The sequence below is a fragment of the Sitophilus oryzae genome, unplaced genomic scaffold (assembly GCF_002938485.1).
Source record: "Sitophilus oryzae breed Bouriz unplaced genomic scaffold, Soryzae_2.0 scaffold_111_pilon_pilon, whole genome shotgun sequence".
Taxonomy (NCBI): Eukaryota; Metazoa; Arthropoda; class Insecta; order Coleoptera; family Curculionidae; genus Sitophilus; species Sitophilus oryzae.
In genome coordinates, this window is record NW_022145749.1 from 6,190,548 (window position 1) to 6,205,389 (window position 14,842).

The 14,842-nt window shown below is 32.4% G+C and overlaps 2 protein-coding genes across 2 annotated transcripts in view; both read right to left on the reverse strand.

Annotated features, from left to right (window-relative positions):
* Positions 1–14,842, reverse strand: part of LOC115884863 (5-hydroxytryptamine receptor-like) — a 192,540-nt gene that overhangs the window by 116,848 nt on the left and 60,850 nt on the right. The window lies entirely within an intron of this gene.
* Positions 6,498–8,244, reverse strand: LOC115884854. The gene is made up of 2 exons (XM_030903567.1): positions 7,093–8,244; positions 6,498–7,011 (listed from the first exon to the last, which is right to left on the reverse strand). Exons 1-2 carry the CDS (start codon positions 8,214–8,216, stop codon positions 6,714–6,716), a joined length of 1,422 nt encoding a protein of 473 aa, XP_030759427.1. The 5' UTR covers positions 8,217–8,244; the 3' UTR covers positions 6,498–6,713.

Below are 14,842 nucleotides of genomic sequence, written 5' to 3' on the forward strand. Positions count from 1 at the left end.
CATATTTTAAGATTTTTTAAAAATTTATACAGGGTGTTTCATAAAATATGACCATTGAGTAATCACGATTCTGCTTAAACTGCTTGACGTTTAAAGCTGATTTGTGACAAACGGATTGACTGTGGGGTGTAGAGGTACGATAAGACGGGATTTTTCGAAACTCGAATTCTACGGGGGTGAAACCACCCCTCAAATATTAGAATATTTTTTATTTAAAAACCGGTGATTTTTTTCGGAAAAACTCTTAAACACGTATTTATTTTGTTGTTTTACATATTTTAAGATTTTTTAAAAATGTATACAGATTGTTTCATAAAATATGGCCATTGAGTAATCACGATTCTGCTTAAACTGCTTGACGTTTAAAGCTGATTTGTGACAAACGGTTTGACTGTGGGGTGTAGAGGTTCGATAAGGAGGGGTTTCTCGAATCTCAAATTCCAAGAGGGTGAAAACCCCTATCAAATATTGCAATATTTGTTATTTAAAAAACGGTTAATCTTTCGGGAAAACGCCTGGACACGCATAATTTATTTTGTTTTTTACATATTTTGAAATTTTTTAAAAAATCATACAGGTTGTTCTAAAAAGTTTGGTAATTCATTAACCACGATTCTGCGTAAACTGCTTGGCGTAAAAAGCTTATTTTTATCATCACCATTACAAATGATTAATTCGACGCGAACGAAGTCGCGGGTACACGCTAGTATGTATTATATATCTATATAAAGCGGGGGTCCTACAGCTTCTGCCGCATCCCGCATTTCAACCTCCATATCATTCGATTTTGCCATTCTTCTTCCTTAATAGCTCTATTTCTTATGTCTACTCCATCAAACCACGTAGTTGTAGGTCTCCCTCTTTTCTTTCTACTTTGGGGACGATACTCCATTGCCCTTTTTGGCCATCTTTTCTCTCCTATTCTTTTTACGTGCCCATACCATAGTAGCTGTCTCGATTCGATGTTGTCGGTGCTGTTATATATCCACCTTGTTCTTCGCCTGATCTCCTCATTTCTAATGTGCTCCATTCTTGATAATCGGCATGCTCTTCTGAGAGAGTCTATCTCCACTGACTCGACCATCCTTCTTTCTTTTGATGTAAATTGCCAGCATTCGGCACCGCATGCTAGAATTGGCTCTACGATTGCTTTGTAAATCCTTAGTTTTGTTTCGATGTATGTTTTACTTGACCACAGAAGATTATACTCGATATATACTCGATTAATAATAACAGTGTATTAAAAAAAATTGGAAATATTCGTAGTGAATTTAATTATACTAATGAGAGAAGAGGAAGGAAACAAAGTCTTTTACGTCAGCACAAAACTTTTCTCATCGCGTTCAAATGTAGAATTTCACATATAAAGTTTAATAACCCGTTAAAATAAATTAATTTAAATTCTGTTGGTCAAAAACTACCAGTATTAAAATGGGTAGTTTTATTCATATTTATTGTACGACATAATAAATCCGAAATAGACGTGTCTAGAGAATTAACTGAAATAAATCTAGTTATAAACAAGTTGAGTTTCTACGGCCCTTTTTGTTCATAGAGCTATTATTTTTTACAAAACTCTTAACAGGTGGTATTAACTTAGTTATGAACTAGTTGCATATTCAGTTCATGCATATGAAGTACCGCAAAAGTAAATTTTAGTGTATTGATAGTATACGTACATTCGTATATTTCTGTTCCGAATATCATTAACGTATTAAGAATGCAACTGATGCCCTTAAAATACAGTTTGTTAATGCTTATAGAACTGATACGTATTTCTACTCTAACCAACAAATCAATAAATTGTAAAAATGTTTGAACAAAAGGTGTTCTTATTTTTTACTTTACATAATTTTTCGGATAATTATCATCAACTAGCCACTAAAGTCCACCGCTGGACGTAGGCCTTTTTTTGCTTCCATAACTCTGTATCTTGAGCAATTTGCATGCAGTTTCTGTGGATACGTCGTAAGTCCTCATGCCATTTGGTTGGAGGATGGCCTCTGCTCCTGAATGTATCATGTAATGTGCTCTGCCAATGCAGCCTTGTGCTAATGCTCTGCCAAAGCAGCCTTGCTAATGTGCTCTGCCAATGATAAGCCTTGCAATGTGCTCTGCCAAATTCCATTTTAAAGTTGTAATTTTTTCTATTGCATCAGTGACTTTTGTTCTGTTTCGTACTTCGATATTCGGTCTTTTAATTTGTCTCTCAGGGATAGTTACAACATTGATCTTTCCTTTGAATGTGATAGATAATGATTCAGTATTAAAAATTAAAATAATTTCGGACTTCTATTGCCTTTATTTATTTTGCTTACACAACGTTTCGATCGGTATATCACTGACCGTTATAGTAAGTAGCACTGACCATTATCAAGTGTGAACTACTCTAAATCCTAAAACTACTGAGCTTATATGCTTATATGTGAATTAGTTGGTTGCAGTCAAGAATGAGTTTCTCCACTAAGAATACCTGCATTGAAACGTTTTATGGGTGGTTGTCATATTGTTGACATTTCCATACTTAGATTGCTAACGATTCTACTATGGTTAGAAATGGACACGACCTCGAACTTGATAATGGTCAGTGATACTTCTGATCTAAATGTTGTGTAAGCAAAATAAATAAATAAAATAGTCCGAAATTATTCTAGTTTTAATTGATCTTTCCATTGCTCTTTGTGTTATTCTGATTTTGTTTCCTGTTTTATAGGTTAATGTTACTGTCTCCGCATGATACATCAGAACAGGTAGTACACATTGATTAAATCCCTTTCTCTTCAAATATATCGGAAGTTTTTCCAATAAAGGTTAATTTTTTCCTTCTTTGCATATTTTTTATGCTCGTTAAGTCGCACATTTTGAGAATATTTTGACTCTCTAATATACGGCTCACCGCATTCACAGACTATCTGGTAGATGTACTCTAGGTCGATTCTGGTACCTAAGTATTGTTTTTGTCACAACGCTTCTTAAATTTCCATACTCACTATTTCCTCATGCGGCTCGTTCTTTGATGCGGTGATTCGGCAAAATATCGGTTTTTGGGCGAATCATCAAAAGAAATATGACGAATATAAATGGACGAATTTCCAAACGAATTAACGAACTGCTTCGCCGAGCTGAATCAGCGAATGGTGAGTATTGGGCTCTAGTTTTGTCAAGACAAAAAAACAATTTTCCTGTGATAATGTTTAATTTATATATTCGTCCGATTTATTTTGGTCTGATTTGAGAAAATAATATTTTTGTGGGTTTCTAAGTTTCCACTTCAACTGAAATATTGTCCACCGTCAATAAATTCCGCCTGTAAATAACGTAAAATATTTGATAATTTTTGAAGTGAAAGTTCTTTAGCGCGATGGGAGTAAAAATTCAAGGTCGTTTGAGAGCGAGCCTTGACATACGAGCGGCCTTGACATACGAGCTAGCGATAAAAAAATGGTAAGTCAATGATGAAGTTGAGATGGGTCTTTGAAGCGTCGTAATTCGGGACCTATGTGAGCTGGGGGGCTAAAACTCGGAATGTAGATGGGGCATTTTTTCATGATATTTTGAAGACGTTTCGTGCACTACGAAACCCCATCATCAATGGCGAAAAAATCATCCGATTTAATGGGACTTTGGAACGTCGTACCTCAGACCCTATGTGAGTTAGGGGGCTGAAACTCGGAATGGATGGGGGATCGAAGAGCTCCACCTTTACATGATATTTCGACGACGTTTCGTGCACTACGAAACCCCATCATCAATGAATCATATCGAAAAATCGTCCGATTTAAATGAAATTTGGTATGTCGATAGATTGAACCCAGATCAACTTGACCGTGTACCACACGTGTCACTGTGATAGTTAGTTTTGACGTAAGAAATGTTAAAAGTTGATTCTTTGCATATTTTTTTGCTCGTTAAGTCGCACATTTTGAGAATATTTTGACTCTCTAATATACGGCTCACAGCATTCACAGACTATCTGATAGATGTACTCTAGGTCGATTCTGGTACCTAAGTATTGTTTTTGTCACAACGCTTCTTAAATTTCCATACTCACTATTTGCTCATGCGGCTCGTTCTTTGATGCGGTGATTCGGCAAAATATCGGTTTTTGGGCGAATCATCAAAAGAAATATGACGAATATAAATGGACGAATTTCCAAACGAATTAACGAACTGCTTCGCCGAGCTGAATCAGCGAATGGTGAGTATTGGGCTCTAGCTTTGTCAAGACAAAAAAACAATTTTCCTGTGATAATGTTTAATTTATATATTCGTCCGATTTATTTTGGTCTGATTTGAGAAAATAATATTTTTGTGGGTTTCTAAGTTTCCACTTCAACTGAAATATTGTCCACCGTCAATAAATACCGCCTGTAAATAACGTAAAATATTTGATAATTTTTGAAGTGAAAGTTCTTTAGCGCGATTGGAGTAAAAATTCAAGGTCGTTTGAGAGCGAGCCTTGACATACGAGCGGCCTTGACATACGAGCGGCCTTGACATACGAGCTAGCGATAAAAAAATGGTAAGTCAATGATGAAGTTGAGATGGGTCTTTGAAGCGTCGTAATTCGGGACCTATGTGAGCTGGGGGGCTGAAACTCGGAATGTAGATGGGGCATTTTTTCATGATATTTTGAAGACGTTTCGTGCACTACGAAACCCCATCATCAATGGCGAAAAAATCATCCGATTTAATGGGACTTTGGAACGTCGTACCTCAGACCCTATGTGAGTTAGGGGGCTGAAACTCGGAATGGATGGGGGATCGAAGAGCTCCACCTTTACATGATATTTCGACGACGTTTCGTGCACTACGAAACCCCATCATCAATGAATCATATCGAAAAATCGTCCGATTTAAATGAAATTTGGTATGTCGATAGATTGAACCCAGATCAACTTGACCGTGTACCACACGTGTCACTGTGATAGTTAGTTTTGACGTAAGAAATGTTAAAAGTTGATGTCCTATCGCGACCAAATTTGGTGGGTAGGCTCATATGAGCGACGGTGCACACGGTCCCACCCTGTAAAGGTGGATACGACGTTTCGTTTACATTTCCATCAGGATGAGACTACAGATTTGATATTGAAGAAAAATGTGGGTCAATTTCGGCATAATTGTGAACGGGCTACAGGATGACGCCCTCGACGTTCCGAACTAATGTAAATGAACGAAATCATCAAGATTTTTCTTAATTATGGATTCATGGGTCGATTGGAACCAAACTCGGCACCTGGATAGAAGTACACGAATGGAATCCTTAGACGGACAGAGGGAGAGGCAGGCAGAGGGACAGACAGACAGACGGGAGTACGAAGAAGTTTCACTTCAAATATGCGCACATAGTACACACACATTTTTTTACGTCAATTTGATAGACTGTGTTTGATTTGTGGCCACAAAAAATCTACATTCTGAAGTGTTATTGGGTGTCTATAAAATTTAAAAAACTCATAAACTTAAAAAATTCTGTTTAATAATGCTTTATTTTCATTATATTTCAAAAAAATAAGTATACTGCTTGCCTTTTCCATTATAACTTTAAACAGAGATGAAATGTCTTTCAGATTTAATTACTGAATTCAGAAGTTTAGGTGGTGCAAGAGATAAGAAAATTATTTAACTTCGCATCCCGTAATAATACGATATAGACAGTAATAATAACAGTAAATTGAATTTTCGTCAAAGCTAATATTTTCACACAATGGAATATCGACTTTATTTTGCTTTACTTAGACGAAGTTTGTTTCATCGAAGCAGTTTTAATTTTGATAAAATTTCAAGATTGAAACCACTCGTTCGATGTTCCATGTTTATCTTTTAAAGTTTGTTTTTGTATATTTGTTTAATAATAATAACTCTGTGCAAAATTAAACTTTTTATTGATATTACTATGAGAATGTATTATTTTTGTAAAACGAATGGTATCTTACGAGGGCGCATATCCTTATACAGGGTGTCCAAGGCTGAGCGGGCATTAGAAGTTTCTAGAGAACTACAAAATCTAAGTCGGAGATTTTTTGCACATTATTGTTTCACAATAAGATCTATCGATTAAAAATATTTTCAAAATGGAGGCACTTGCCGGGAATTGACAGCAACTTTCTTATTTTAAAAGGGTACCCCAATTTTCTATTACATGCTTATATTCTCTGTAAAATTTTATGAATTTGAATATCAAACACTCTATATCTAATATTAACTGTTTTTGAGAAAAAAAATATTTAAAATATTTGGAGTAAAAAAACTGCCTGGCAAAAAAATTTGTATAGCCTAAACGTCAAATTTTGTGATTACCACAGCTACTGGGACATAAAGAGAAGACATGTGGCTATCTATTTCAAAAATTACATTGTTCAAATGTCATACAATAATGGCGGTACCTGTCATGGAATTGAGCGATTAAAAAATTTTAATAAATCATTTTTTTCAAATGGAAATCCACCTTTATGTTTTCCAATATTAAAAATTGATTTTTAATAAATAATTCTAACTCAGAAAACCAAAGATTTATTTATTTTTAACTTATTTAATTAACAATAGAAAAAATTGATATGGTGACGGGCAGAGATTCGTTCTGCACTGCTGTCGATAGATCAATCCGTCGTTCGAAGTCCTGTCTTCGCTATTTATAATTAAAGGGTATCTTGCATCAGCATTATTGAACAATGAAGGCTGGATACATAACTCCTCCCTGCGAAGAAGAAACTCTAGGGTGGACTAACTTGAGTTTCGTTAATCATCCTTGGATGGGGAACGGGCTTCGGTTGAAGTTTTCTTTTTCTAAAAATGAAATAAGAAGTTGCAAAAATAATTAGAATGAAGAAGATGCTCCAAAGTGTCCAATTCACTGCATGGGAATGAATGTAGAAGTTTTCCATTGGGTTTTCTTCTTCTAATTGAATTAAATGCATTTTATCCAAGGGTACTTTTTCAATATTTAATTTCTTGATTGGAATAACATTTATATTTGTCAATGTCTGTATTCCAGAAATCAATACAGGGTGTGTACTAATAATTCCTTGTTTATTAGTATAAGTCGCTTGTGACATTATAAATTCACAATTTTTCGGTAATGTGAATAAATATGTTCCTTTCAGGGCCATTACTTGTTTTTCTTCACATATAGTAGTTATTTTTTCTTCTTTTGGAAATACTGCAATATAATGCATTTGATCTACTTCTTCTATGATGTTATTCTTCATATTGATAGATATTTGATTACAAGTTTGTGTATTCTTCGTAGTGGATAGCATTGACGTAACGCAATCTTCACTTTGAGGTAGTGGTAGGAGATGACTTCTTTGGCAAAAATACTTTGTACTGGTCTTCATACATTCTTCAGTGTCGTATTGATACTCATGTTTTCCCAGGATAAGGTAATTTGAAGGTGGGATAATTATTGTTTGATTAACATTAGGAATAGAATATAAATGATAATATTCTAAAGGATGTGGATGTATCAATGGAAAATTTAGCGAAAATATTATTTTATTTTCGTAAAAGAATGTATTTGTTTCTACCACTTTATAATAATCTAAGAAATCTTTATTTTTAAAAGGTAATTGTTCTTCATTATAAATATTTGACATATTATATAAAAGTTCTTTTAATTCTTCATGAGTTATTAAACTCGAATGCATAATCTTTAAATTAGAAAAACTTATAGAAGTTTCTAAATTTGTAAGAAAGTTCATTAAGATGTCAAGGTTATTCTTTATTTGTCCAGATATACTATTTATTTCCAATGTATGATAAAAATGAAATAGAGTACCGTTTAAAGTATTTCTTATTTCTTCGACTTTATATTTAATTGCGTTTTGGTTATCAATTAAAACTGTCATTGTTTTATTCATATTACGCATAGATATTTTAGAAAGAGACAAATGATTATTAAATTTATTGATAATCTTATTTTCATTATTTTCTAACTCTTTTAAGTGATTATGTATTTCTTCGGCATCCTGTTGATCAAGATTTCCTGAAATAAATTTTACTAACGAGCCTAGAGGATTTATTAAACCTCGTTTAGTTCTTAGATTTGGCATTAATGAACGAATTTTATAATTTACTAACTTTAGCTCATAATTTAAACTGTTACAAGTATTTAGAAGTGTGATACGATTTATGTCGTCTGAAAATTGATCAATTAATAATTTTAAATCGTCATAGTGTTTATTCGTTTCAAGAACTTGCTTATTAATTTCATTCATATCAATATAGTGTAGAAATGTATGTGTTGCAGTTTTTAAACTGACCTCTCCTAACTTAAAAGGAAGTATGCCAGGATTTGAGTCAAGGTTCTGTACTTGTATTTGCTGTGCCATCAAGATTCGTGAGAGAATCGTCAATCTGTAACAATGATTTATCAGTTAATTTTCTTGGTTTTTTAAAACATTGTTTATGATATTTATTTTTAGCTGTAGTAGTGACTGTCAAATCATTGCTTTGTAAAATATGTTCAGGTTTATACAGGGGATTTGTTTTAGATTGTCTTTCAGATTGTTTACGATATCCTATAGTACCAGGTTCGATATCTACAGGGTGGTCACGTTTCTCATTTCTTTTATCGATAATTTTTTTCTTTTCAGTTGATATTTTTTCAGCTATATTCTTATATAAATCATTCATTACTTCTTTATGCGTTTCTAATTGTTCATTAACAGTTCTCACGTCATTATTAATATCGATTGGTTCTCGAAGTTCTAAATGTCCTAATAATAAATCAACAGGTTTTTTATTTGTTGAAGAATGAATAGAATTGTTATAACCGATAATAGAATAATGTAATTTTTCGAAGGGGTTTAATCTTGGATTAGTTAACTTTAAAGTTCTCATATGTTCTAAAAGTGTTAAATGAAATCTTTCGACAATTGCATTAGAGTTCGGGTTTTGTGCCAAACAGTAATGCCAATTGATTTTATAAACTTTAGCAAAATCTTTAAGAATACTTTGAGAAAATTCAATACCATTATCAGAGATTATATTCTCTGGGATTTTATAAGTTGAAATAAATTGTAAAAGAGATTGATATACATGTAGAGCTGATAAAGAAGGAATGACATAAGCTTGTCCGAATTTCGAGAAGCTGTCACAAATTGTCAAAGCAATTGTGTTATCAAATTTAAATGTGTCAATGTGTATAGTTTCAAATGGTTTTTTAGGTGTTGGTGTTAATTGTAATTTAATTAGGGGTGGATGTCGTTCATATTTTACTTGTTGACAAATAGTACAATTATTAACAAAATTTCTGACGTCATCGCTTAATTTCGGCCAGTAATATTTAATCCGTAATTCGTCGATAGTTTCTTTTATCCCACGATGGTTTGTTATGCCTTCGTGTTGTAATTTTATCAAACTTTGTTGTGAATTTTCACGAGTGATATCTTGTAAAATTTTATTTGTTTTTAAAAGTCTAAAACTAGAATTTTTAAATATCTGAGGAAGAACTCTACACATTTCTTTATAAAAGTTTTGATCATCATTATCGTTTTCAAAGTAAAAGACATACTGTCTTTTTGGTTCGGCATATTCTTTAAGAAAACTTATTAATTGTTGTGTAAAGGTTTCTTTTAGAAAATATATACGCCATCGAGTTCTATTGATAGGTGGACCAAATATTTTCTTTATTTCAATTCTTGGGTTTACATCAACTTCAGTTAAAATTACTTGACATAGAAAATAATTTAAAGGTTTCTCAGAAATATTTATTGTCAAAATAGGGTCTTCCGCGCTAGTGTGAACTGTGTCTAAATCAGAACGTTCTTCAGGGTCGACTTGTCCTACGATAGATTCATTGTCTGCTTGTCTACTCGTTGATGGTTGTGGATCTTCATATAGTGAAGGGTTTTCGTTGAACCTTTCCATATCTCTTAGTATAGGAGGTGTTGCTACATTTGTTTCTGTTGGATATATTTCAATACGAGATAGAGCATCTGCATTTACATTTAATTTACCTTTCTTGTAAATTACTTCATAATCGAATTCTTCCAGTTTGAGACGCCATCTTACTAATCTAGAATGAGGTTCTTTTAATGACATTAGCCATTGTAAAGGCTTATGATCAGTAACTATTTTGAACTTTCTACCGTATAGATAGGGTCTAAAGTATTTTGTAGCCCATACTATAGCTAGTAGCTCTTTTTCAATTGTCGAGTAGTTCTGTTCAGAGCTGTTCAACGTCCTTGATGCATAGGCAATAGGTTTATCACTTCCGATTCTTCCTTGCGATAATATTGCTCCTATAGCTATATTGCTAGCATCCGTTGTAAGAATAAATTCTTGATTAAAATCTGGATATTGCAATAATGGTTCATTGCTTAATAATTTTTTACAATCTTCAAAGGTCTTGATGTAAATTGGGTCTTTTATATTTATATTAGCTCCTTTTTTAAGACACTGTGTAAATGGTTTAGTTAAATTTGCAAAATTCTGAATGAATTTTCTGTAATATCCTAAAAGTCCGAGAAATGATTTTATTTGTTTTACAGTTTTTGGAATAGGAAAATTCTCAATTGTTTTTATTTTGTCTGGATTTGGCTTTATTCCGTTAGGGGTAATAATGTGTCCTAAAAATTTTACTTCTTTGTGTAAAAATTCTGATTTGTCTAACTGAATTTTCAGGTTGCTCTCTCGTAATCTATCAAATACTTTTTTCAAATTTACGAGGTGTTCTTGTAAAGAAGTCGAAAATACTATTATATCGTCCATGTATACGAGACATGTTTTGTTGACCATTCCTCTTAAAACGTTGTCCATCACACGCTGGAACGTGGCTGGGGCATTTTTTAGGCCAAAGGGCATACGTAAATATTCGTAGTGCCCATTTTCAACACTAAAAGCTGTTTTCTTGATATCATCTGGGTGCATTTCTATTTGGTAAAATCCACTTGCAAGATCTAGTGTCGAAAAATATTGACAGCGACCAAGTTTATCTAGAATATCTGATACGTTCGGAATAGGGTATCTGTCGTCGATTGTTTTTTCGTTTAATTTTCGAAAATCGATAACTAGACGCCATTTTTTCCTATTCGAAGCATCTGCTTTCTTCGGAACGATCCATATCGGGGACGACCATGGTGAATCGCTTGGTCTAATTATATTCTGATTCAACATATCTTCGATTTGTCGTTGGACTTCTTCTTTGTGTATAAATGGATAGCGATACGATTTTGTGTATATAGGAATTTCGTCTTTCATCTTAATTTGGTGTTTTATAGTATTAGTAAATGTTAAGGGTATATTTGGTTTATGAAAAATATCTGAATATGAATAACATAATTTTAAAAGTTTGCTTTGTTCCTCTCTATTCATATGATCAGTTCTAATAAGTGAACTTATATCAGTATGACCATCTGAATAAGGACTATTAATAGAAAAATTATATAATTCGAAATTATTTAAATCTAAGCTATTAACTTTTATTGGACTATATAAGCATATTTCTTGAATATCGTCGGTGTTGTTATGAATTTCTACTGGTGCATAATTATTTTTAGAAACTGTTATACAGGCTGGGATAAAACAATTATAAATATTTGTATTTTCTAAACTTATTTGACCATTAGAAATTGAAACAGGAATATTTAATTGTTCGATAGATTTTGATTCAATTCGAGCGAAAAATAAAAGTTTATTTTTTGCTTCGTAGTGAGATAAAGGAATTTCACTAAAAGGTGTTTTTAATTTATAGTTATTCAAATCTAATTGAACTTTTAAATCTTTTAATGTTTCGTAACCTATTAAGCCGTCAAAAAAGTGATGAAATTTAAAAAGATAGAATTTCATTTTTTGTTTTGATCTAAATTCATCAAAAGCTGGAATTTCTATACAGTGATTCCTAGTTGTTGTTTGGAAAATTGATGATATAGTAAATGGTTCCTTTTTTATTGAATTATAAAAGTATTTTTCAGCCTTTTCTGGATTTATAAAAGATTTAGTTGCACCGGTATCAATTAATAATTTTAAAGGAGGATTTTTAATTTGAATATATGGTAAATCTTTTTTATCGTATATCGAGTGAATTTCTACGTGTTCTGGTTTTTTTCGTTGATGTCGGGAAAATTTTGTTCATTGTATGATGATGTATGTGGTTGGTTTGTGTCATCATATGTTTGAGTTTCATTTATAGTGTGTGTATCAGCATATTCCGACTCTGAGTAGTACTGTTGTTCGGGATAGGAATATTGATAACCTTCGAACTCATTGTTTGAAATATAAGGCTCATTGTTATTTTGTTCTACGTTGTGCAATTCCTCGAAAACAAAATGAGGTGGATTAAAATATCTTTGTTGATTTACGGGGGGTTTTGGAAAAGTTCCGTGAGATATTCCGCTCATCGGTGTAGGTTTTGGAAATTGATTTTGAGGGATATTTCTAGGTTTAAAGACATTGGTATTTTTATTAGTCCCAAAAACTTGTTTGTTTGTGAAAAATTTGGGCGGTGGTAACTGCCTCGGTCTTATATCAATAGGTTGAGAAGGAAAGACAGGTTTGGTTTGTCTTGAGAAATTACTTGGAAAGTTCTGTCTAAAAGGTTGATTAAATTGATTAAATTGTTGATTTTGGAAGGGTTGGTTTGGAAAATATTGTGTGAATGTTGGAACATTAAATTTTGGTGTGACTTGTGGTATGTGTGGTTTTTGTAAATGTCTTATGTTATTTTCCGAAATTATGAATTGTCGTGCTGAAGCCAAACATTCTGGTCTCATAGCCCTAATGCTAGATCCTAATGGTTCTTTTAAACCTGCTAAAAATATTTTCAATGCATGGGTGTTGTAAAATTGTTTTTTTAATTGTTTTGTTGCTTCAATAGTTTCGTGTGTGTCGATATAATTATGTAAAGCACTTAAATTAGACATGACACGAGTGTGGAATTGTAGTGGTGTTTCATGATTTGTTTGTCTTAATTGGTCTAAATCAAAAAGCAAGCCATTTTCATCACGTTGGTCTCCAAAATGAGCAATTAAAGAAGTTTTAATGCTTTGCCAATCTTTATTTATAGAAATACTATAAACCTCTCTAGCCTTGCCAATTAATTTTGAATATATGCCATAAATAATAGTCACATTTTGAACACAATTTACATGATCTGGTCTAGTATCCCAAAAATTTGAAATTAAAGTATTAGCTGTCTCTAAGTAAGATGATAGTTCTAATGGATTACCATCGAATTTAGGTACAATTTCTAAAATTTTTGCATCAAAATGCGGTGGTGCTGACATGTTTAAGCTTTCTGGTTTTTCTAAATTAAAATTAAACTTATCTTTAGAACTTAACTTAGGAGAATTAATTGATAAGCTAGATAATAAATCTGTTAAATCTAAATCCGCGTTTCTAGTTACGTTTTCTTGTCTTAAATCTAATTCGCTTAAATTTAACTCGCTATTTTCGCTACTTTCCGCCAAGGAATTAGGTGATAACGAGGGAATTGACATGGACAGGAAGTACTTACATGAGTAGTCTTCTCACCATAGCTTCTTTTTTTTTTTTTCTGACGTTGACCGGGAGATACAGCGAATAGAGTGACCCACTTCGTTGGTCCTAGAAGTGCCGTAGTCTGTCTCTATTTTCTCTCCAGCGGTTCTTCTTCTTGCACGATGCACGAAGTTCTTTTCTTGGAATTAATGCTTGATAGCAAAAGAGATGATTTTTCTCAAAAATTTCTCTTTTCCAATCCTGCCGATGACTGCGCCACTTTATGTTTTCCAATATTAAAAATTGATTTTTAATAAATAATTCTAACTCAGAAAACCAAAGATTTATTTATTTTTAACTTATTTAATTAACAATAGAAAAAATTGATATGGTGACGGGCAGAGATTCGTTCTGCACTGCTGTCGATAGATCAATCCGTCGTTCGAAGTCCTGTCTTCGCTATTTATAATTAAAGGGTATCTTGCATCAGCATTATTGAACAATGAAGGCTGGATACATAACTCCACTTCTTTATTTCACTGGGGAAAATGTTTTCCAATTCGTTACTTTGTCGGTATACACCTTCCTCTACCTAAAATAAATCGTTTTCAAGTTATTTAAGATTTAGTTTGAAAACGTATATTTTTCTTGATTTTATTTACCTTCATTGACATTAAGTGTCAAACAGTCAGACAATTTATTTCCATCTGTCAGAAGACGAATTATTTGAATTTCTTATATTATAAATATAAGTACTAGTTCTTAAGAGTTTAAAAAATGTATTAATAAAACTATATCTCATATTTTTGCTCTTTAGTAATATCTAATAGTTGATAGTATTAATAATATACCTATGACCGAAAAAAAAACAGTTCAAAGTTGGCTTGGAAATGATGATCGATAATATACCTACTGCTTTTTGAACAAAGTGTCACAATATGACATAGGCAGATCTATTGTTTTACGTCACTTGACGTTTAAAATCATAGGCTACTGATTAAAATCAAGAAAAATATACGCTTTAAAACTAAATCTTAAATAACTTAGAAACAATTTATTTTAGGTACAGGAACATGTATAATCAAAAAGTAACTAATTGAAAAGTCTTTTCACTAGTGAAATATAAAAAGGGTTTCCATTTGAAAAAAAAATGATTTACGATAATTTTTTAATCGCTCAATTCTATGACAGCTGCGGTCATTATTATATGACATTCGAACAATTTCATTTTTGAAATAGATAGCCACATGTCTTGTCTTTATGTCACAATGGCTCTGGTAATCACTAAATTTGACGTTTATATACACATATTTCTGACAGGCAGTTTTTTTTGTCCAAAAATTTTAAATATTTTTTTTTCTCAAAAACGGTTAATGTTAGGTATAGAGTAATCATATCATAATCATAAAATAAATCATAATAT